This window comes from Spinacia oleracea, mitochondrion (assembly GCF_020520425.1).
Source record: "Spinacia oleracea mitochondrion, complete genome".
In the NCBI taxonomy this organism is placed as follows: Eukaryota; Viridiplantae; Streptophyta; class Magnoliopsida; order Caryophyllales; family Amaranthaceae; genus Spinacia; species Spinacia oleracea.
This window is the reverse complement of record NC_035618.1, coordinates 85,583-107,500: the sequence shown is the minus strand read 5'-3', so window position 1 is coordinate 107,500 and position 21,918 is coordinate 85,583. Positions and strand designations below refer to the sequence as shown.

The 21,918-nt window shown below is 43.1% G+C and overlaps 4 protein-coding genes across 4 annotated transcripts; 1 reads left to right on the top strand and 3 right to left on the bottom strand.

Annotated features, from left to right (window-relative positions):
- The first annotated feature begins 5,391 nt into the window (after positions 1–5,391).
- On the top strand, positions 5,392–6,966 carry cox1 (cytochrome oxidase subunit 1). Its single transcript has one exon. It carries the CDS (start codon positions 5,392–5,394, stop codon positions 6,964–6,966), a length of 1,575 nt encoding a protein of 524 aa, YP_009414549.1.
- A 6,306-nt stretch (positions 6,967–13,272) lies between these two features.
- nad6 (NADH dehydrogenase subunit 6) lies at positions 13,273–13,890 on the bottom strand. The gene has a single exon. It carries the CDS (start codon positions 13,888–13,890, stop codon positions 13,273–13,275), a length of 618 nt encoding a protein of 205 aa, YP_009414548.1.
- Positions 13,891–14,476: 586 nt separating this feature from the next.
- rps4 (ribosomal protein S4) lies at positions 14,477–15,433 on the bottom strand. The gene has a single exon. It carries the CDS (start codon positions 15,431–15,433, stop codon positions 14,477–14,479), a length of 957 nt encoding a protein of 318 aa, YP_009414547.1.
- A 5,421-nt stretch (positions 15,434–20,854) lies between these two features.
- ccmB lies at positions 20,855–21,475 on the bottom strand. The gene has a single exon. It carries the CDS (start codon positions 21,473–21,475, stop codon positions 20,855–20,857), a length of 621 nt encoding a protein of 206 aa, YP_009414546.1.
- Positions 21,476–21,918: the final 443 nt, after the last annotated feature.

Here is a 21,918-nt window from a genome sequence, read left to right as displayed (position 1 = left end):
GAGTTTGAGCTAGAAGTGCTCCTGGAAGAGGAGCCCCAGCCCCATAGAAATGAAGCGTTAGAAGCTTCACTCAGGAGTAGAATTCGCGCGTTAGAGAACGCCAATTCTTTCTTTCTTCCTGGTACGGGCTGGGATGCCGTTAAAGAGGGGCTGGAGGCCTGTACCTCCCAAAGTCAGTATGAAACCCAACTGCGCTTTGAAACGATGGACCTAAAAGTCCGGGAGCAGAGACATTCTTGCTACAATTTTTGGCAGCAAATGCTCTCGGCGCATCCTTCCTTGGCTCAAAGAGCCGCCTACGCTCCCGAAGAAGCCGCAAAGGACTTCTTTAATCAAAGTCGGGATTCGCTGGACCGGTTCTATAATCTGCAGTTAGGGGGGGAGGACGGACGCTAAGACTGGATCTAACAAAAAGAAATCTCGAGACTTTTGTGAAAATATCGGCAAACTGATACCGGGAAGGAACATGTAGGACCCGAACCTGACCCAATGCTACCTTTTCACGAACAAAATGAATGTCTATCTCAACGTGTTTTGTGCGTTGGTGTTGAACCGGGTTCGTAGACAAATAAATTGCACTGATATTATCACGGTAAACAAGAGTGGCATGACGAAGAGGACAATGTAGCTCAAGTAAGAGATTACGGAGACAACATTAGCGACGCCTCGGTATTCTGCTTCTGCACTTGATTTAGACAAAGTATGTTGACGCTTCGACGACCAGGAAATAAGATTATCACCCCAAAAACAACAATAACCGGAAGTCGAACGACGAGTGTCTGGACAACCCGCCCAATCTGCGTCAGTATAAGTAATCAACCGTGTAGTAGCAGACGGATATAAATGTAACCCATGATCAATGGTTCCCTGAATGTAACGCAGTATACGTTGCAGTGAACTATAATGTGGCTCCCTGGGATCGTGCATAAACAAACCTGCTGTACCGCATACGCAATATCAGGGCGAGTCAAAGTGAGGTACTGAAGAGCACCTGCAAGGCTGCGATACTTGGTGGGATCATTCACTGGAGGACCCGAATTCGCGCTAAGCTTAGACTTAGCTTCCACAGGAGTAGCTGCAGGTTTACAATCACCCATACCTGCGCGTTCAAGAATTTCCTGTGTTGAGAAAGAAGCATATGAGATGGTGTACGAGTCACAGAGATGCCCCAAAAATAACTCAACGGCCCCAAATCCGACATAGGAAACTCAGATTTTCACTGAGCGATCATCCTTTCGCGCAACCCGTCAGAGGAAGTAGCCAAAATAATATCATCAACATAGAGAAGCAAGTATGCCATATCATTGCCATGACGATAAGTAAAAAGCGACGTATCACTTTTTGCAATGACAAAACCCATCTTCAACAAAAAATTAGCAAACCTTTGATACCAAGCCCGAGGAGCTTGTTTGAGACCATATAATTTCGGAGCAAACAAACATAATTTTTTATCAACAAATCCGAAAGCTTCGCTTAAGCTCAACTTCGAGCTTTAGGTTGTTTACATGCTTAAGCTTCGCATAAGCGACTTCATACCAAAAGCTTCGCTTTAGCGACGTAGTACGAGGTAAGCCCTTTTGTTTGTTCACGAGATGCTTTCACTAATCGACCCGCCTTTGGGAGGTCATAGATCTGAGGTTTCTTTGACACGCTTTGGACCAGCGCCTGGAAAGCAGGTCCTTTCTAAGCCGCCGGAAAGCTGTAACACTAGAGAAGCTACGACTCCCAACATTACCCTAAACCCGCCCCGTCTAAAGAGCGCCCTCTTCATTCGCCTTAGGAAAAATCCCATTTCATTCGGGTTTTCTATTCTGAAATTCCTTATCCCCACTGAGGGAAGTAGCTAACCTAACTTCATATGGATTATTAAGGATCAACTGGGAATCAAACTCAACGTTGCGAGCTCCAAAAGTGATCCTGGAAGGCCCACGGCAAAGAGGAGACAAATTAGAGTATTTAAGAGTTTGATACTCGTCTGCGTTCTATCTTTCTATCTATAAGAGTTAGCCTAGCCAAGAACGGCGCCTAGAAAAGTTCTCCTGGAAAAGAAACATCTTGGCCTAGAGAATAGAAAAGCTCGAATAGGAACTAGCTTTGTTGGAAGCAACCAACCCTGTAGATCTACAGCTTGCTGTTTGACAAAGGTGGCGTTAGCTAAGAAAGATTTAAGTAAACAGATCAGGGAGGCTAAGAAAAAAGATCCTTTAACTTGACAGGTGCAAGCAGACAGCCTTCCGTTCCTTTGGTTTCTAGTTACTAACTATTCTTTTCAATCCATATACTGGATACTACTATGCTTCGGCGGGTGTCGACTAAAGATAGAATAAAGGGGCCTCTTCTACTTCCATTTCTATTTAGGAAACCGAACTCCACTCTCTTTCTCCGTTCTGTATAAAAAAAATATCAAGTAGAACAACACTTAGGATTGCGTTTAAGTCAAGTAACGAGGAATGCCAGTAGGAGTTTCCGTCCATGCTTTCGGCAGTCCTAGGTGGAACTGCTTTCCCGTTGTAGAGGGATTTGAAGATCTTTGATATATAGATCTTCTCTATAGGGGTAGGTCGAAGACCTATTGATGATTTCGCTAGATTGGCCACTGTTCTATTGAATAAAGAGAGGAAACCCGATGTTCGAGGTTGGAATCGCCCTAGAGTGAAGTTCTCGAACCTTCCAAAGGAGATTTCCGCCCGTCTACGTGGCATAGTTCTTTCTTCTTTTGTTAGACCCTAAGTCCAAAATTCCCATATATCGGCCCCAGTCGAAGCCCTGAACAAGTTGATTAATCGCCCTTCCTATACTCATCCGATCGCTTGGTTCTGAACACGGTTCGTTCCCTCGGAGCTCAGGAGCCCTATCTATGAACTAGAAACTGATGTAACACGGTCGAATAGCCAGCTTTCTGAATAGCTTACTTTAGCTGCCCTTACCCCATCCCATGGCAAAAGAATTAGTACAACTTACAATCTATTCCCACCCACCTTGCTCGCTTGCTTTTGATCTAACTTCGTGTATCTGCCTCGTTTGTTTCAAAGCTAGCTTAAAGCTCTAGAATTTGGTCTATTCCTTCCCTGCCCCCAATCCCGGCTGCTCAACCGAGCTGCAATCCATCCCGCCTTAGCGAGGGCTTCTTTCCATTGGGATTCGTAAAAACAGAAAGAGAACTGACGACATAGGTTACTTTAGTTCGTCATGCCCATGCGATCGAAAGACGAAGAGGCTTCAATCACAAGATGAACAAGCAAAAAAAGCCCTTTTTGACCTTTCAATGATGGGTTGCTCACCCGCAACGCTTAATAGTGCGCCAGGATTTCCTTTTTGAACTTGACCCTTTAGCAAGCTCAGGAACAATTGAATATGAATGTCCTCCAGTTAAGGGGAGCCATTCAATGCGCACCTTTTAGCAGTCGATCTTGAACACTTTTCTCCCTCTCTGCTGGCTTGAGAAAGAGAGTCTCAACGGCTCGGCTGGTTGTTGTTAACAAAGCAGCGGCGTGTGAAGAGCAAGCAACAAAGCCGATATTCTAAAAGTTCCAAAGTTCTGTCCATAAGCTTCGCTTAAGCAAGTCAACAAAAGCTTCTAATAAGCGACTACATAGTTTGGTGAAAAGTTCCGCTTTCTATCTATTTATTAGGCCGTGGGTATACGCCTTAAACCGGCCATACACCAATCATGGGCCGGACGCATAAGAGCTTGCTTGAATGCGTTCGGGAGATACCTTAGCTTACCAGACCCCCCATCCTTAAAGCCCAGTCTTCCCAATGGGAATCGACTCAACAACTGATCATCGGATAACCCTTTGATCTCGTCGGCTACTTTCCTACAGGATTTTAGACTCGAAAATGCCTGCTTGAGCAGCAGCTGCACGACAGTAAACTGATTCCCGGTTTGTAACCTGAGTATACATTGACCATGGAAAGTTTACATCGTCAGGATCCATCTCACCGGGTAGATGATACGAGGAAATAAGAAAAAAGCGAACAGTGGAGTTAAGAAGTTGACTGCCCACTCGACTAATTCATGCTTAAATGGCCAAAGGCGAGATATAAATTGGAGTCATACCTAAACAAAAAGATGGCTCGATCCCACACGCATAGAGAGAATATATCCCACTCCATGCGGAGTAGGGGGGTCCATAACTTGCGACTCTTGACAGAAGTCACACTCCTAACAGGAGAAGACAACCATTGAGGTAACCACCTGAAGCCAGCATCCCTAGGAATGGTGAACATAACAGGTGCGTACCTTTCAGCAAGCGAAATACACTTGCACTTATCTCTAAGCTTTTTCTGGGAGGCTCGTTGACGATAACCAAACCCCTGTCTTTCCCTCACTCAAATTTAGATATGGAGTATAAGGTATGAAGTCGCTTAAGCGAAGCTTTTGGAAGGTGCGAAAGAAGAAATGATGAACATAAAATCGTGAATGAAAAAGCGTTAGGAAAAGAAATTCTCTAGTCTGTTATGTTAGAAGGTGCAAAATCAATAGGTGCCGGAGCTGCTACAATTGCTTCAGCCAGAGCTGCTTTATTCTAAAGTATAATTTCCTGTTTATACTATGCGTTACTTGTTCTCTATTGTGGGTTTAAGAGGCTCCCCGTGAGCCTCCAGGTTGTCCTATCTGCGGTGATATATCTGGTAGGATATAGACTAACACTTCAGCTGGGCTATATACTCGTAGGGGGGATTTAAGACATCACCGATCCATATTTTGGTTCTTCTTCGTCCTCTGGCGGGATTAACCACCTACCAGGACCCCAGAGAGAGACTCCGGTTATTCCTATGACATGCGATCAACCCGAACCAGAAGAAAATGAAGGACCTGAGGCAAGATAAAACACTGGGCCTCCAGTATAAGAATGCTAAGATAAAGCAGGAGGAGATAGCCCAACTAGTTTTTGATTGCCAGCCCACTAAATCTTTGACGCTCTTGGAGATTCGGAGGGAGGTGGATGTCTTTTTGACGGACACTATGTCCAAGAACCCACCTTACCGAACCCAAAAGCTCAATGACTACATTCGGGATCTTGTTGCGAATGGGGCAGAAGGTAAAATATATAAAAGGATTCGTATGAAGTAGCTAAAGCTCTTGGAGCTTTTGGTATGAAATCGCTTATGCGAAGCTTAAGCATGTAAACAACCTAAAGCTCTTCGAGCTTTTGAGCTTAAGCGAAGCTTTTGGAGGGTAGCATCAATTTTCTTTTGTAGGATATCTTTAGTATTAAGTGAGTAGCAATTCCCATGGAATGTAATTTGTGGGGCAAAACCTCACTCACATCAAAAAAAGGAAAACTCAGTTCAGAGGACACCGGGACGCTTTCCAAGTATCTTCGGGATAGGCCAGTTTCCGATGTGTCTGTCCGAACAGTAAATGAAAAAATATCCATTTTTTTTATGACAAATCTGGTTCGATGGCTGTTCTCTACTAACCACAAGGATATAGGGACTCTCTATTTCATCTTCGGTGCCATTGCTGGAGTGATGGGCACATGCTTTTCAGTACTGATTCGTATGGAATTAGCACGACCCGGCGACCAAATTCTTGGTGGAAATCATCAACTTTATAATGTTTTAATAACGGCTCACGCTTTTTTAATGATCTTTTTTATGGTTATGCCTGCGATGATAGGCGGATTTGGGAATTGGTTTGTTCCAATTCTGATAGGTGCACCTGACATGGCATTTCCACGATTAAATAATATTTCATTCTGGTTGTTACCCCCAAGTCTCTTGCTCCTATTAAGCTCCGCCTTAGTAGAAGTGGGTAGCGGGACTGGGTGGACGGTCTATCCGCCCTTAAGTGGTATTACCAGCCATTCTGGAGGAGCTGTTGATTTAGCCATTTTTAGTCTTCATCTATCTGGTATTTCATCCATTTTAGGTTCTATCAATTTTATAACAACTATCTTCAACATGCGTGGACCTGGAATGACTATGCATAGATTACCCTTATTTGTGTGGTCCGTTCTAGTAACAGCATTCCTACTTTTATTATCACTTCCGGTACTGGCGGGGGCAATTACCATGTTATTAACCGATCGAAACTTTAATACAACCTTTTTTGATCCCGCTGGGGGGGGAGACCCCATATTATATCAGCATCTTTTTTGGTTTTTCGGTCATCCAGAGGTCTATATTCTCATTCTGCCTGGATTCGGTATCATAAGTCATATCGTTTCTACTTTTTCCGGAAAACCGGTCTTCGGGTATCTAGGCATGGTTTATGCCATGATCAGTATAGGTGTTCTTGGATTTCTTGTTTGGGCTCATCATATGTTTACTGTGGGCTTAGACGTTGATACCCGTGCTTACTTCACCGCAGCTACCATGATCATAGCGGTTCCCACTGGAATTAAAATCTTTAGTTGGATCGCTACCATGTGGGGGGGTTCTATACAATACAAAACACCCATGTTATTTGCTGTAGGGTTCATCTTTTTGTTCACCGTAGGAGGACTCACTGGAATAGTCCTGGCTAATTCTGGGATAGACATTGCTCTACATGACACTTATTATGTGGTTGCACATTTCCATTATGTACTTTCTATGGGAGCCGTTTTTGCTTTATTTGCAGGATTTTACTATTGGGTGGGCAAAATCTTTGGTCGAACATACCCCGAAACTTTAGGTCAAATCCATTTTTGGATCACTTTTTTCGGGGTTAATCTTACCTTCTTCCCCATGCATTTTTTAGGGCTTTCGGGTATGCCACGTCGCATTCCCGATTATCCAGATGCTTACGCAGGGTGGAATGCCCTTAGCAGTTTTGGCTCTTATATCTCTGTAGTTGGGATTTGTTGTTTCTTCGTGGTCGTAACAATCACTTTAAGCAGTGGAAAGAACAAAAGATGTGCTCCAAGTCCTTGGGCTGTTGAAGATAATTCAACCACACTAGAATGGATGGTACAAAGTCCTCCAGCTTTTCACACTTTTGGAGAACTTCCAGCTATTAAGGAGACGAAAAGCTAAAGTCAAAGAAAACTTTAGAAAATGAAAGAGGCGAAGGAGACGAAAAGCAACTAAGAACCTAACAGAACTTTTCGTTTTTCTTATGTTTTTCGAATTCACATTTTTTGAATTACATTCCACTCGAATCTAATAAAGTAAGTACTTTGTTATATCCGAAAAGATAAGAGAAGAACTAACCTAAAGATCTTCCACTTTTATAGAACTGAGGAGGATCAATCCCTTAAAGAAAGCTCCTATGGTCTTCATGTCAACTCTTTCCAAAAGCATCGCTTTAGCGATTACATACCTCTTCCTAAACTAAACAAACATTCTTATCTAAGGAGCTGAAGCACCCGAAGTGGCAGGACACTGCACTTTTATGTATGATAGGTTGAGTGATAGTTTTAGGCTCCCCTTTTCCGGGTCTTCGCCTCGTCGGGGAAACAAACTCCTCAGGTGTAACCGCTGTCTAAGCTCTCTTCTGGGCTGACTTAGAGCTGACTATTCTCGGTTGACTTTACGGCTATGCCAGCTATGAGTCTTCTTTTGGGAAAAGATCTTTTTTTCGAATATTGAGGTCACAGGCCCTCTTTCTATTTCTATATTTACCAGATTTGACCGCGGACTTCCTCTTTGGCTAAAGGCTGTCACTTTCTTAGTGAATTGCTCAGGTTTCGCTTTCCGAGTCGAGATTAGGTTGGGGTGTACTTGAGTGAAAGATCGAAAGAACGAAATCTTCCTTTTTTCTTATCCTGCTTTTTCGCATATGTTCTTTTCAAGTAGCATCGAGAAAGCTCCGAACAAAGAGTGCCTACTGGCCGGTCACCGCTAGCTCCGGATCCGTCTCTGACAGAAGAAGAAAGCTAGCACTCGAGTCAAGCAAGACGGGAATATTCTTTCAGTAAGGGAAGAAATTGTTAGAATCAATTTCATTTTTGACTAAGAGCCAACCAGCAAGAGGTAAGAAGTCGCTTAAGCGAAGCTTTCGGAACGTAGTCGCTTAAGCGAAGTTTTTGATATGTAATCGCTACTTGGTATGAAGTCGCTTATGGAGCTTTTGTTTACACGCTAAAGCTATGCTTATGGAAGGCCTGTGAATCAATAAAGTACTGTTCTTGAAGTCTCAGAGCTGAGCTGAGCAGTAGCATCGGAGCTAGCTTGGCAAGAGATGAGCTCGAGCTTCATCATTATCTGAGTCGAGCGAGAGCGTCTTTCTTCTTCTCGAGTGAAGTAGCTTACTATTGCTCTGCACGCTAGCCCCTCTATGTCTTTGCTTCGTGCTAATGCCATCAGTTGTTGGGGGAGGGATTTATAGATTCACTGATAAGCCATCCCATCTCGAATGAGATGTCGGAGGGAGAACGCATGGGACTGAGGGGAGAACATCCCCGCTAATATTGATGCATGATAAACTAGACTTGCTATTCTTTTCCTCCCCTCTCGGAGAGAGGCTCCGGTGAGACACGAGAGAACGGTTCAAATTGTCACAGGTTTGCCTACGGGACTGAATGTCTTCTCGTAGTTAATACCATGAAGTTGGGTGATTTTGCCACTAATCTGGCCTTGAGGGGCGTGATACTCTTTCAAGTAGCTTGGTTTGCAAATTTCAAGGAAATTCGATTCGGATAGGCAAAAGTGTCCAGGTCGAGTTGCCATCTCTCTTGGTCTCCCTTGTGCTAGCTGAGGCAAGGCATTTATCCGCCAGTGAAGTAGATCTCGAACAACCAATGCAACCAATCCCGAAAGAAAATCAAAACAGAAAGGAGATTTCTGGGCGGATTTGAAGAGACTGAGCAGTGTAGTGACAAGCTGGGATTTGTTATGAGAGATTTCAATTATTCTTGATTCCATGAGGAAGAGATGAGTGGGGGTGGGAGAAGTCATAATACTGACCTCCACCAATGCTTCTTAGATATAGATTCGGGTGACCTCCCAAAAACTTCGCTTTAGCGACTTCATACCTTTTAAGGGCCCGCTCTACACTTTTCCCAACCGCAGAGATAGTGAGCGGATTATTGCCAGGAAGCTTCACAGAGTGTTGGTTAATGACAGTAGGCTTGCCACTTTCCCGAACTCTGAAGCAGACTTCACTGGGCCTGGTATTTCCGATCATACCCCGAGGGGAGTTAACCTCCGGCAGAAGTAGGTCGCAGGTAAGAAGCCTTTCCATTTCTATAATTTCAGGACCTCCCACGAGAACCTTTGGTTGAGAAAGTTTGGTACAGAAAAATCCTTCGATCCGCCCCGGAACGAAGATCTGAGAACCAAAACGAGCATATAGAAAGGTGGGAAAGTGGATTTCGAAGGCTCTATCCAACGAATCTAGATAGAAATTGAATGGAACTTCCGTGAAAAGAGGGGCCCCCCGCCGGCTCCCTGTGGACGGTCCCAATAGAAAAAAGCCTCTTACACCCTTTGAACCCGATCCCTCGATTCATACGGAACCGCCCCTTCTGGCCTTCGCTTGTTTACTTTCGTCCACCTTGTAAGTCCCCGGTCGGTGCCACAGGATAAAAACCCCTAACACACTCGAAGCGCGGTTTGATCTTCCAATCCTTGGAAGTTTAGACGGTTTCACGGAGGTACATCTTGATTCGTCTAGAGCGAATATGCCGCTGATGCATAAAGCTGTGTGGCACCTGCTGAATCATATAGAGTTTGTAGCTAGGCGTCACGCACACAAAGACCTGAACATTTCGTTAGACCGGAAGGTCAAAATAGAAAAAAAGACGAGCTGCTAACATGGAACAAGCCTCTCTTCCCTTGCTGCGGCCGGTCGCCCTAGTTCAGTCAAATGAGTTTTGAGAGGCGAAACCAAACCGCCTGACATCTATACAGCCGCACTTCCAAGGATCTTCTGATCATAGACCACCCTACCGTCCGCACTTATACTTCCCCTCTATACCCTTCCCTAAAGCCTGGTCCGTCCACTCCGCTCGATTAAGTAAGTGGAGATTGACTTAGTTCTTGTCTATTTAGCACTAATTGCTCCTGTTTCTGAGAGCACTGACAGGGCTGAACTCGTAACAAAACCCAGATTCTTTTTATATAAAAAAAGATCCCTCGCGGCTCCCTGCCCCATGAATCAAGGTAGGCAGCAACGAGCCGGGATCCCACTCCCAAAGAAGCGCAGAAAAGCCTCATAAACAACATTAGGAGTCAACCTCTCCAGTTCTTGTAGGTCTTTATCCAAGCGAGAAAACTAAAGCACTAGCGCACTCTAGCACGAAAATAAAATATAGGCTAAGAAAAAAAAGAAGAATTGTTTAAGTTAGGTTCTTTACAACCAAATCAAGAACAGAAACAGAACCTTTAGGCGGCACCAAAACAATGAGAATTGCCTCTCTTTCACCTTTCCTGAATGAAGAAAGAGAAGAGATCAGTGCAATAGAGAGGGGAGAGAAACTGTCTTCGTTCGGTTCGGCGGAAGAAAGCCGAGACTGGCTCTTTATCTTCAGCTTCAATTACAGAGCATTCTGCTTCCCGGCGAAAAAAGATTCGTTCGAGCGGCGGCTTGTAGGGCAGGAGTAATAGGGCGGAGCAAGCCTACTATCCTTTCTTTATTAGTTAGTGCCAGCTCTCCCGACGAAGGAATCCCTTTCCTACAGCTATTCCTAGTTCCACTATGCCCTATTACTAATTCCACTGCGCGCGTCGGTCTTTCAATACTATCGGGGTGGGGTCCCTTCCTCTATTTGTGGGATGTGAAAGTCCAAAAATTCCCCGCTTCTTTCGCATTAATCCGCGGAGTATAATGACCCATGGATTGGTTAGTCAATGATCTCCTCTCTCCAAATCTAAGAATTAGTCAATTATGTTTACCCGAGGAGGGGGGAAACAAGGGTTCGATGAGAAAGAGCTACGTATGTAATCGCTAAAGCTCTTGGAGCTTAAGCATGTAAACAACCTAAAGCTCGAAGTTGAGCTTAAGCGAAGCTTTCGGATGTAATAGCGAAAGCTATGCTTTTGTTTACACGCTTAGTGCGAAGCATTAAGAATGAAGCGATCGGAGCGAAGTTTTTGGAAAGAGCATAAGCTTTCATTTCTTTCGAAAAAAGGAGTTTGTCGGGAAGCACAACATGAACCAATGAAGAAAAGGTTATGGCCGCCGCTATATGACTCCAGTACCCGGGGATAGTTTGACCCATTATAAACAACTCATGGGAGTCTTTTTAGCCAAACAACAGGCTAAGGGGCGCCAAGCAATTGATTCGGTTTCTAAAAGATCTTTCTATCTGACAAATTCACCGGCGGTCCGGATCTAATGGGCGGAGGGAAGTCTTAATTCAAAGGCACCCGCGCCATAACTTTTTCAGAAAGGGAAGAGTTGAAGCTTTACATATAACAAATTTATGTTGGTTGATGTACTCGCTTAAGCGAAGCTTTTGGAATGGACATCTCTGACTTTATTGGGGGTTTCACACAGAGGTTTCGCTTCCTTATCCTCTTTCTTTAAGCAGATGATCCATGCTCTTCTATAGCGAAAAAAGCTTTCCATCGATCTCTGAGAGAGCGGAAAGATGAGAAGGCCCACATCTTAGTTAAGCTATACTTGTCTTTATTCTTAAGCTCAAAGCTTATATTCGACAAGAATCCAAGTCTAAGTTTGAGTCGGTAGTCTCTGAGCCTTCTACTTCAACCTCTAGTCTTATTTATAAGAGAGTGAGTGAGAAGTGTGTGCTGCGGTGTAAACGATTCGTAGGATGTCGGACTCTGCTGGTATCCTGTTTGGACTTCGTCGCTAGTACCTTTCAAATATCTTAAGAGCTCTCTTTTTCCGGGATTTTTTTTCCATATCATTATTGAGCAAAGGAGTTCTACTCGGGCCTCCGTTTCCGACCAGGCCCTGGGAGACTGCTTGAGCCCATAGATACCTTTCAAAGTCTGCTCTCCTTGTGTGTGATGGGAGGTGAGGCTGTTCAAGGTAATGATAATTGGGGAAGGCCGGGCAGTCAAGCTTTCGTGGAGAGGGCTTAAGAGAGATTGAGATTCTATTCTTCGGGAAGGGCATACCAGGGAAGTTTTTACGAAAGGAGGTTGAGCTTTTTGAGAGCACCGCACTGCGATTGAATGACAGATTTGAATGATGAAAAGAAAGGTCTAGTTCTCTTTTCATAGGAATGAAAGAAGAATGGATGTAGTGATTACGGAAGAACCTTTTCATAGAAGAAAGCGATAGGCCGAAGAGCAAGCTTGAAAAGAAATAGAGAGGTCATTCATTCATAGCAGAAAAAGCGCTCACTCACTCATATCTGAAAACGCAGGCGGAGGCTCTCTATCCTTCTTACCCATGAAAAAATTGCATTCTTCAAAGCTTTCTTTCATGGATAATGTTAAGTATTCCTCCCTGAGTAAGAGGGGGGGGACTTGATGTGACTACTATTAGACCTCCAACCCGAAAATACTCTACAATCATTATGAGCGGATAAACTTTTCCTTTCCTTTCTGCGGAGGGGACGTGAGGTTTCGCTTAACAGCTTTTTGTTTATGATAGAGTGAGATTCACGTTGCCTGGTGGTTCTTATTAGTTGTACCGGATAAGACTTCGAACGGCCAATCGTAACAACGGTACGCATCCCATGCGGGCGGTCCTTTGCCTTGTGGGGAAATCTCTGGACCTGCAGGTAGAGCTGGGGCTATCATTGATTTTGGCACGATACATTACCTGTCTAGGTCCAGGGACGAGGGAGTTCACCCGCTTACCTACCTTGAAAAAGTATCCAAGCTGCGCAAGCAGAGTCTTCTATCTTTGGCGTATAACCTCAGTGTGGGGACCTGAAGGTTCGATAGTCAATCACTAGAGGCCGGCTTGAGTCCAATGCCAAGTTGAAGTGACGACAGTGGACGGTATGAAAACCATCCCTTGGGTCTGTATGCTTAGGATCCCAATGAGTCGGTACGGGGCTCATGCTTCCCAAACGTCACGCATTTTTTAGGTCATTAGTCAACAGCTCCCTGGACGGGGTGACTTCACATTGTTTCCTGACACGCCCATCTTTGTTTGAGGGAAATCCTCTCCGCGTTCCGGCTGATGCCGCACCTTGCGCGTATAAATGAGTATGATATATACCTCTTTGCTCAGCACGTGACTGTGTACCTTGAAAATGAAAGCTGCATGTCTTCGCCCGCTCCCGGTTCAGGGTATAATCCATTACCATTGAATGCCTTGGCACGGGATTACGGCCGAAAAGCAGGGGTTTCCGCTAGGCGAAGGGACTCAGAAAAGCCTTACTCTATAGTTCACTTAAAAAGGTTTAATGGCCATGACCGGCTAAAGATCACTGCCATCTCACGGATTGGATTCGAACCAATCAATCTCCGATACCTTTAGTAGATCGTGAGTGGGTCTGTCGTCCTCTTCATTATAGTCCTTCTAGAATCAATAGCATTTCGTCGGAATACATCCTGTCTTTTCACCTTAGTAGTCCTATGCATAGTCAGTACTATAGCCCCAATCATGGCTACTAATAAAATAAGACTAGAAACCAAAAACCAGACAAAATAGTAAGTATAAAGTAAATTGCCCAATGTTTCCAAATTAGTCCAACTTCGTACCTTTCCGGCATAAACCGTATATCTCAGAGAGGTCGTATTTCTTTGGGTTGGTAGTAATGGAATGGTTTCATTATCTAAAATGAAGAACATTTCCCACCAAAAGATCAGTCCAATAATACCACTCACTGGTAAATAGCGCAATACTTCTTCGTGAATCTCCGCTATTTGAATATGGAACATCATAACAACGAATAGGAATGAAACGGCTATAGCTCCTATATAAACTACTGGGAAGATCATGGCGGAAAAATCGAGACCTAACAAAAGAAGTAAACCTGAAGTGTTGCGAAAGACTGGGATGGGAAACAAAACGGAATGTACCGGATTTTTAGCACGTACAACCATCAAACCAGAGACCAAAGCCGGGCTCGACAAAACAGAAAGTATCATGGTACGTCGTCCTTCACTGAAATGGAACTTTCATGCTGGTTTGGAGTAAGAACTAGCATGAAAGTCGATCTATTACGTACGACCAGCGCGGTTGTTCATATTTCATTTCCTTCTTCCAAACCAAGCCCTTCTTGGAGAGCATTCACTGAGTTACTTACGATCTCTCGACGCCGAGAATTTCTTATCCGGGTTCGGCTAGCTTCTTCCCCACCTTTTTGCGTTCTGTAAAGAAACCCGAAATCAAAAAGAAAGAAGAGAAATTGGGCCATGTTTCCCGAGGGAGGCCACCTTCTCTCAGGGCAGCAGTCGACTAGAAGTAGAAGACTGCTCTATGAGGGCTTCCCTCTTTCCTGGGCTCTGCTCGCCCGTCTACGCTCCGACCCAGAAATAATAGAAAGTTTCCTTACTTGTTCTTCTAAGTGAATTTGACCTTGCCTGCATTAAGATTTCAAACTTGTCGTAAAAAAAAATCAATCAGAATCAAGAAAAAAAAGAAAACCGGTTCAATATTTTATCTAGATGGATCCCTGTCCTTATCTCTATCCGGATAGATATGTTATGTCCCTATGAGCTACTACGCCGATCTTTATGTGTTTTGGCCACGCCCCTTTCCGCTCCGAAGAGGAAGGTTTGGATCTTTCAATCTTATGTGGTGAGGGATGTGATCTATGTTAGGTCCATAAGATACCACAGCTTTTAGTGTTCTATGATTGACCTCCGAATAATGAGTAGGTAGTTCTATCCTTTTGATTCTTCTCTTCCTTCTCTTCTTCGATAAGGTCACGGAGTGATCAAAATTCCTCTTCATTCTGTTGTGCTCAGCGTCGGATCCAAACTTCTTTGTTCTTTTTAAGTCTTCTTTTTGCATAGAAGAATGTAACTTTTGCAAAAACTGGTCTTTGTCTTTTAGTAGTAGGCGGCATTTCTTCTTAGTTTTGAGTCGGCGGAACCATTCCGTTTTGCTTCTTCTCCACATTCTTACTCGGCGGAACCATTCTGTTTTGCTTCTTCTCCGCATTCTTACCCGGTGAACCCTTAATTTGCCTATGATTTTTTCAACTGATATTTTGATATAGAAAAATCTCCTTATTTCTTTACCGCGGGTTCTCGCGTAATTTTCTTGAAAAGATATTATATCGCCGTGGGAAACTTTCAAATGACGAATGTTTACTATTCCATTATTCACACACACTTTTCGATGACTTATCGGCTGCCTTGCTTGAGGAATAGTTTCACAAAAATGTAGACGAACCAGAATAACGTCCAATCTTGTTTCTGGATTGAGTAGAAAAGGGATATATGAAGTTCGTTTTGTTCTTCTGTGCATCTTTGTGATGGGTAAATTACCATGAAAAAGGGACAACTTTCGTGTAGTTTGTAATTGTATGTAACTGTTACGGTTTTTTCTAGGATAAATCTTTTTCTTAATAGATCTTTTCTTCATTCTCAAATTTCGGAGAATGCGGCGTTGAACTATTGTAAGTTCCTTATTCCGAACATTTCCTGAAAGTAGACGGCAAGTTTTATACCTTAATGCGGGCATTATGTTGAATCAGTCAGTCTTTTTCGCCACATCGGGGCTATGGGGCTCGAACCCAATTCTTTCCGCGACCCCTTCACGAATAACGAGAAAATTGATTATCTACGAGAATTTATGCTTCGCTACTTTTCGACTTTTAAGGTTAGATGCCCAGGTCAGGTCAGAGAGTTAACCATTAAGAAATCAGCTCAAATCGATCCAAAAACTTCGCTCCGATCGCTTAAGCTCAACTTCGAGCTTTAGGGAGTCAACTACCTCTCTTACTTAAAACATAGTAAGACTTGCATGTCTTAATCATATAGAAAATGAAGAAAGATGCTGAGGGAATGCATCAAAAGCTACTAAGCCAGGCAAGCTTCTAAGATTTCTACTGTCCTACGGCTCAATGTCTTATTATTGAATTAAGAAAAAGCTTCCATTCCGATCCGAGTTTAGGCTGTAGTGAAAGATTCTCTCTTTCTTCCCCCGCTGGAAAGAAGGGGACCCATTGAAATGGGAAATTTAGTTGAGTTATGAAAATTCACCTTACTAAGGGTGTTTCCACAAGCGCATACACACTTTTTCTACATCAGCAACTATTGAGCTTGGGCCAAGCAAGAATCAAAGAGAGGGTACAACAATAAAGTGAAGTAGTAAAGCGGGTAAAAAGAAGCGCGTCGCATCTTAGCAACGGTTCCTTGCTTCCGGCAACTCCATGAAAGCGATGAAAAAAAAGAACCTTATATCTAACTTCGAGCTTTAGCGAGTCAACTACCATAAGCGATGCTTAAGCAAGTCAACAAAAGCTTCGCTTAAGCGATTACATACGTAGATCGGGTTGGTTTTATTTATATAAAGACTCTTTTGCTTATTTTTCATGTTGAAAGGCAGTAGGGTAAGCAAAGAGGCAAAGCTCCTTCATGCGGGCAAGAGCGAGTAAAGCAAGCCATAGGAGTTCAATACTTGTAGCAAGGTCGATGGACTGACATTCTTATGAATGAGTCCAACTGAAGCTTCCCATATAAGCAACTCTAATAAAGAAGTTATTATTCAATTAAAAAATTACCTCTACTTCTCAACTTACCTTCTTTAAGAGGGGGAGCGCTCTCTAAGCGTTAGTAATGCGAGGCTTTACTGAAAAGAAAGCTCAATCCCAACTCCCGAATCTGGTAAAACTTATACTCCATGATATCAACTAACGAGGGCAGATGGACATTAAATTGGATCTTTCTCTTTCCTTAATCGGAAGACGTCTACCTTAGGCTCAACCAAACCTACGCTATTAAAGAAATCATTCTCTCGAGTTCGCTCAGCTGCTCTTTGTCAGCTTTCTTGAAGGTAGTTTCTACTTGCTTACTTAAACAACAAGTAAGGCCGAAAAAAATATGTTACATTTGAAAGCGCAGGCTTGCTCCAAACAGATGCTATAGTTAGTCCATCTCGCGTGACCACTCAATTGAAGCCTTCTCTCTTGCAATCTTTAAATGCTATAAGTCTCACGTGAAGAAGAAGGGAAGAGAATAGCTCTCTTGCCGCTGCTAGTCTATAGTAGTAATAGGGGTAGGCGATAACTCTTTTGAAAGAAGAGACGATTTGGTCTTTTCTCTTTGAGTGAGAAAAGCTTTTCTTTCAGAACCTTAGACTTCGAGTTGCCAGAGCGGAGAGGAATGGCAGAACTCTTGTCCTTACTTTACGAGGACACCCTAACTAGATTTGAATTATTCCTCCCAGGGGAGAAAGGTAAATGCATTCTTTTTGAATGAATACCCGCTAGCTGTAGCAAAGGAAGAAGGCGTATAGGCTCTGCCTGATCTCCGGAGATGGAAGAACTTCTGACCCTGGCCCCGGCTTAACCACACTAAGACTTATTCAGTCTAATTGGTGCTATTGAATCAGCAAAAGAAGACTTGAAGCGTGTGTAAGCGGCCTATCTCATTCCTTTCATTTAGCACGGACAAGGGCATTTGATTTTGACTATCTCCGGGATTGAATGTCTATAACTCCAAAAGACAGCTTTTAGATAGGATAGAAGCTGGTAGCTATGAGCTAGATTAGCTCATTAGCTGCCGGGATTGTTAAGTGGGTGTACTAGAAGCTCTTGATCACTGATGAAGGTGGTTGTCAGATATAGCTGCTAGAGCACATGTGTCGAATGCAGCTGGGAAAGTGCATCGTTCAGTCTTCCCTTTTTTGTGCAGAAGAGCTTTATTTCTATCCTTTCTTTTTATCAGAATTATAATGCAAGCTTTTCCTTAGAAAGTTTTCTCATACCTTTCATTCTATGATATATCAATTCTTTCATTCCAAAAGCATAGCTTTAGCGAGTAAACAAAAGCTCCAAGAGCTTTAGCGATTACATACGTTACATTATTTTTTCTTCATATAGATAGAAATAGGATCCATGATCCTGACCCGATCTTACCTGGGATCGCAAATCCCAAGTTTGTCTATGAAGAGCGGATCGAATTGTATTAGTGTCTATAATTGATTTAAGCTGTGTAATACTAATCGATAGGGCCTCATTGGTAAGTGCTACAAGATCTGATTGGAACCCATGGTTATGGACTCGAATCCCCTAGTATATGAAAAATTTCGTTGTTGTGGAATAAGAAGCCTTCGTATCTTAATGCATGTATTTCATTTAGTCAGAGCTATTAGAGTGGGATCCACCTACCTTAGCTTGAGAGCGCTAGGATAAAAGGAGAAGGAGTTATAATTCGAGCTTCTATTTCTATATATAGATCCAGACAAAAAGACGCAAAGATGCATCATCTTATCATCTGTCTTGCCTTTTTGCATCTTCCTCTTGTCTTCCTTGAAGGTTATAGCGGAAAAAGACGGAAGACATTGATCGAGTTATCTTTCTATATTTTCTATTTCTCAAGATGGATAAGCAAGGTTTTTCTCACTATTGGCAAGAAGCCTAAAGCAAATTTGTTTTGTGGAATAGGCTGGGACCTAGCCTTCTCTTCTTACTCTTATCTTCCTACCTCATGTAGAAAAGAAAGGCATAAGTAGCGAATCTGAGTCATTGCGTCCTCTATGAGCTGGATGTAGCGACTTTATCTCCAGCTAAGACAGAGAAAAATGAGAAGGTAGCCGTCTTCTTTCTCTTGGTATAGCAGGCAGGATTAGAAGAATTAAGAAAAGTTAGAAGGGAAGGTGCAGATGAACTGGGCCTCTGGCCACACTACCAACCCTCGCTACGCCTTCTTTTGAAGCTCTAGTTCTCCCTTTGAGCGCGAAGCGGCTTGCTGAGATCAAATGAGATATCCCAGATAGGAAAAAGAGTACGGAAGCGAGAGCGGAGATATAGGAAAAGGGAATAGAGTTTGCCGTTGAAATGATGACTTCTGGCCTTGCCAAAGGTCGAAATGCTAGCCGCCAAAGTTCCAGTGCTACTGCTCTGCCTCAGAATATCTTGAATGGCCTCTGCCAACACGGAGGCCGCTCCTCTTTACCGTCCTATTACTCTTCAACTAGAGGAAGTTGACTCGCTAAAGCTCTGCTTTTGTTTACTCGCTTAGTGCGAAGCATTTGTTTACTCGCTAAAGCGAAGTTTTTGGATTGGTTAGCCATTTTAGGTAGGTTGGACAGCTTTCCTGAGCGAGGAAGGGAAGAAGGAAAGACATAAAATAAAGCAAGTACCCCGAAACCCTTTAAGCACGAGACAGTTGTGATTGCGCTTTCACCCATGATGGGAGTCTTTGGGCTAGGATGCTAAAGAGATGTCTATGAGACTCATTCGGCTCACAAGAAGTTTTCCTTTCTCATATATTCTTTTCAAAGCCTCGGAGTTCTATTCCTTCTTTCTATTTCGGGCCGGGTTCCTCTTTGGGCTAGGCAGTAATGGTACTCACTCGATGTTGCTTTAGCAGCTTTCGGCTTAAGTGAGTTCAGTGCTAGAAATATTGAATGGCGATGTTAGAAGTCGTGTATGGGTGTCTGATATACTGTGTAACTGGCGAGCGGGTAAGGGGCAATTGACTTAACTCAATTGAAATCGTAGGTCTCGGATTCTATTCCGTTTGTTAGTTTATAAAGATCTATCGCTATTCTATTTTCTCTTTCCAAAAGCATAGCTTTAGCTATTACAAATCCAAAAACTTCGCTTTAGCGACTACGTACCTCTCTGATTGACTTCATCAGGCTCTTCCTATGGTCTGCTTAACCTTCCCTCTTTACTGGGAACCTTGGATCGATATGGTTCATTTCTGGGTTCTGGATTATGCTCTTTCAACGGTTGACATAAGAGGGGGACGTACAAGGATGATCAGACTGCTTGATTCGGTTCGTCAGAGGTATGGGCATAGAGAATCCTACTATGGAGAGGGAAGTTTTTTTCATCTCAATCCATAGAGACAGAGCATCATCATATGGGGAAAGGAAAGAGTATGAACGAATTGCTTGTTGAATCACATTCCTCTCCGAAAGACTCAAAAAGAATATATGTGAGTAGTCTATCTTCACAGCTGGAAGTGCTCTCCTCAAGGGCATTGCTTTCTCCATTGAATCACTCTAATGTGGAAATGTCAATATGTGAAATTCATTCACAAATCTTGTGTTCTTCTGTGTAGCGTACGGTGTCTCGTGCCAAGTGAAAGGAAAGCTGAGCTTGCTCCAAACCATGAGATCCAAGAGAGTGCCTGGTCATACTCCTTTCTTGGTCTACTTCGGTTACAACTTGATCTACGGCGCGATCAGACCAAGTGCGAGATTGGATCGAGAAATCAAGCAGGAAGGTCAGCCTTTGATTGTTAGATAGATACCGAAAGAATCTCATAGTTAAAAGCTTCTTGATTGCATCCCAAAAACTTCGCTTTATAGAGATCTTGGCTTTCCGCTTTTTTGTTTGGTCAGGGGGTGCTGGGAAGAAATCGTTTAGGAAACCAAGCATGTAATAAACGGAAATCAATACATATGAAAGGAGTTCTATACGAGTTTGGTAAAGCATTCACCTGTCGAGAAACTCAAAACTCTCCCGCAAGCGTCCTTCTTAGGTCAGCATTTGGCTTTGGCTCATTCTTTATAAAAGAAAGATTTTCTTGCCATGTCTGCTGGTATAACATAGATGTCTTCTCTGGCAATAGCCAAAAAAGAATAGGACAAAGGTCTATACTCAAATCGGAAGTCAAGGCGCTGTCAAGCGTGATATGAAACGAGCAAGCTAAGTCCATTAGAGTTCATTTATTTGAGCTTTTAAGATGTGAAAGCAATATCATGAACGTACGAGAGGAACATGAACATGCTCAAAATAGACTTTTTTCTACTTTTTATATTCAAATGATTTAATAGCCTAATAGCTGCAAGACCAAAAGAGGGTGAAAAGAACCGAAAGCCCCTCTTTGACTTTGAAGTTATTTCCAGATACATGGCTTACATACTCGGCTCAACCAACATTCTTGGAAAACAATCGAATCGAGGGTCCGGAGGAGAATTGGCCATTCAATCTTGTGAACTAATCGAGACCGAAATTGGAAAAAGAGATACGAACGAAGAAAAATAACCAATCGATGAAAGAACATGAAACCATTCTGTTTCAATAGAGGTACGAGAAACGGTTGAGGGCAATGAAGTAGGTGAAGTGGTTAAATTTTGCGAGCTGTTCCAACCACTGCTGGATGTGATTCCAAGAGCCAAACAAGAATGAATACCGCACAGAAGAGTCAAGACCAGGCTCCCTAATAGAATGTTTAACCGATCCATTCCGGATTGGCCGAATTGGTACAGAAGTTGTAACATGGGAAAACTACAGAAAACACGACTTATTTGAATAACCCGGTGACCTACCAATTGTAGAAGTAGGATCTTTGGCAAGCAATAAGCACTTAAATAATACAATTCGAGTGTACCATCTTCTTTCTCATTTCGAAGAAAAGGTGCGGGAGGAAAAGGAAACAACAGAGGGATCCGAATCGGACCTAAATGGAAATGACATGAAAAGTCTTTTTCAAAACCTAGCATTAAGGGCGTTACGACAATATACGAGAGGAATGGAGAAAAACTCGTGATTGGTGTGGAGAAGAAGATCTGTTTATGATATAGTTCAAAAAAGAGTCGTCTCATTTTCTTACTTCTTCCTTCTAATTCATTCACTTCAAGGCTGGTTCTGAACGCTGCGTAACATCATCTTCAACCAACCTCTACCGTACGTACCTTTCGGTGCGACCACTAAAGAATTGCTTATACACGAAACAGCTGCTTATATACGCTTACTAAAAGACTGACTTGACTTTCATTCAGGCCAGCGTGAAACTAAGAAAGAGAGATCTAGGGCAGCATGCAAGCAAACTGTGTACGCTAAGAGAAGAAGAGAAATGTTCTCAATTATTACCACAAGAAAGCCGCCCCCCTATCTCTAAAGGGGCCCGTCACTTCGTTCGTACCTTCTTGGCTTAGGTTTCCAACTGAACTTAATGGCCTTGCCGCCCCGCCGCTAGCAGAAGCTAAGCGCTTTTGAAAGCGCGCTAAAAACGTTGCTTCTGTCGGCCTTTCTGTGCAACACTAGT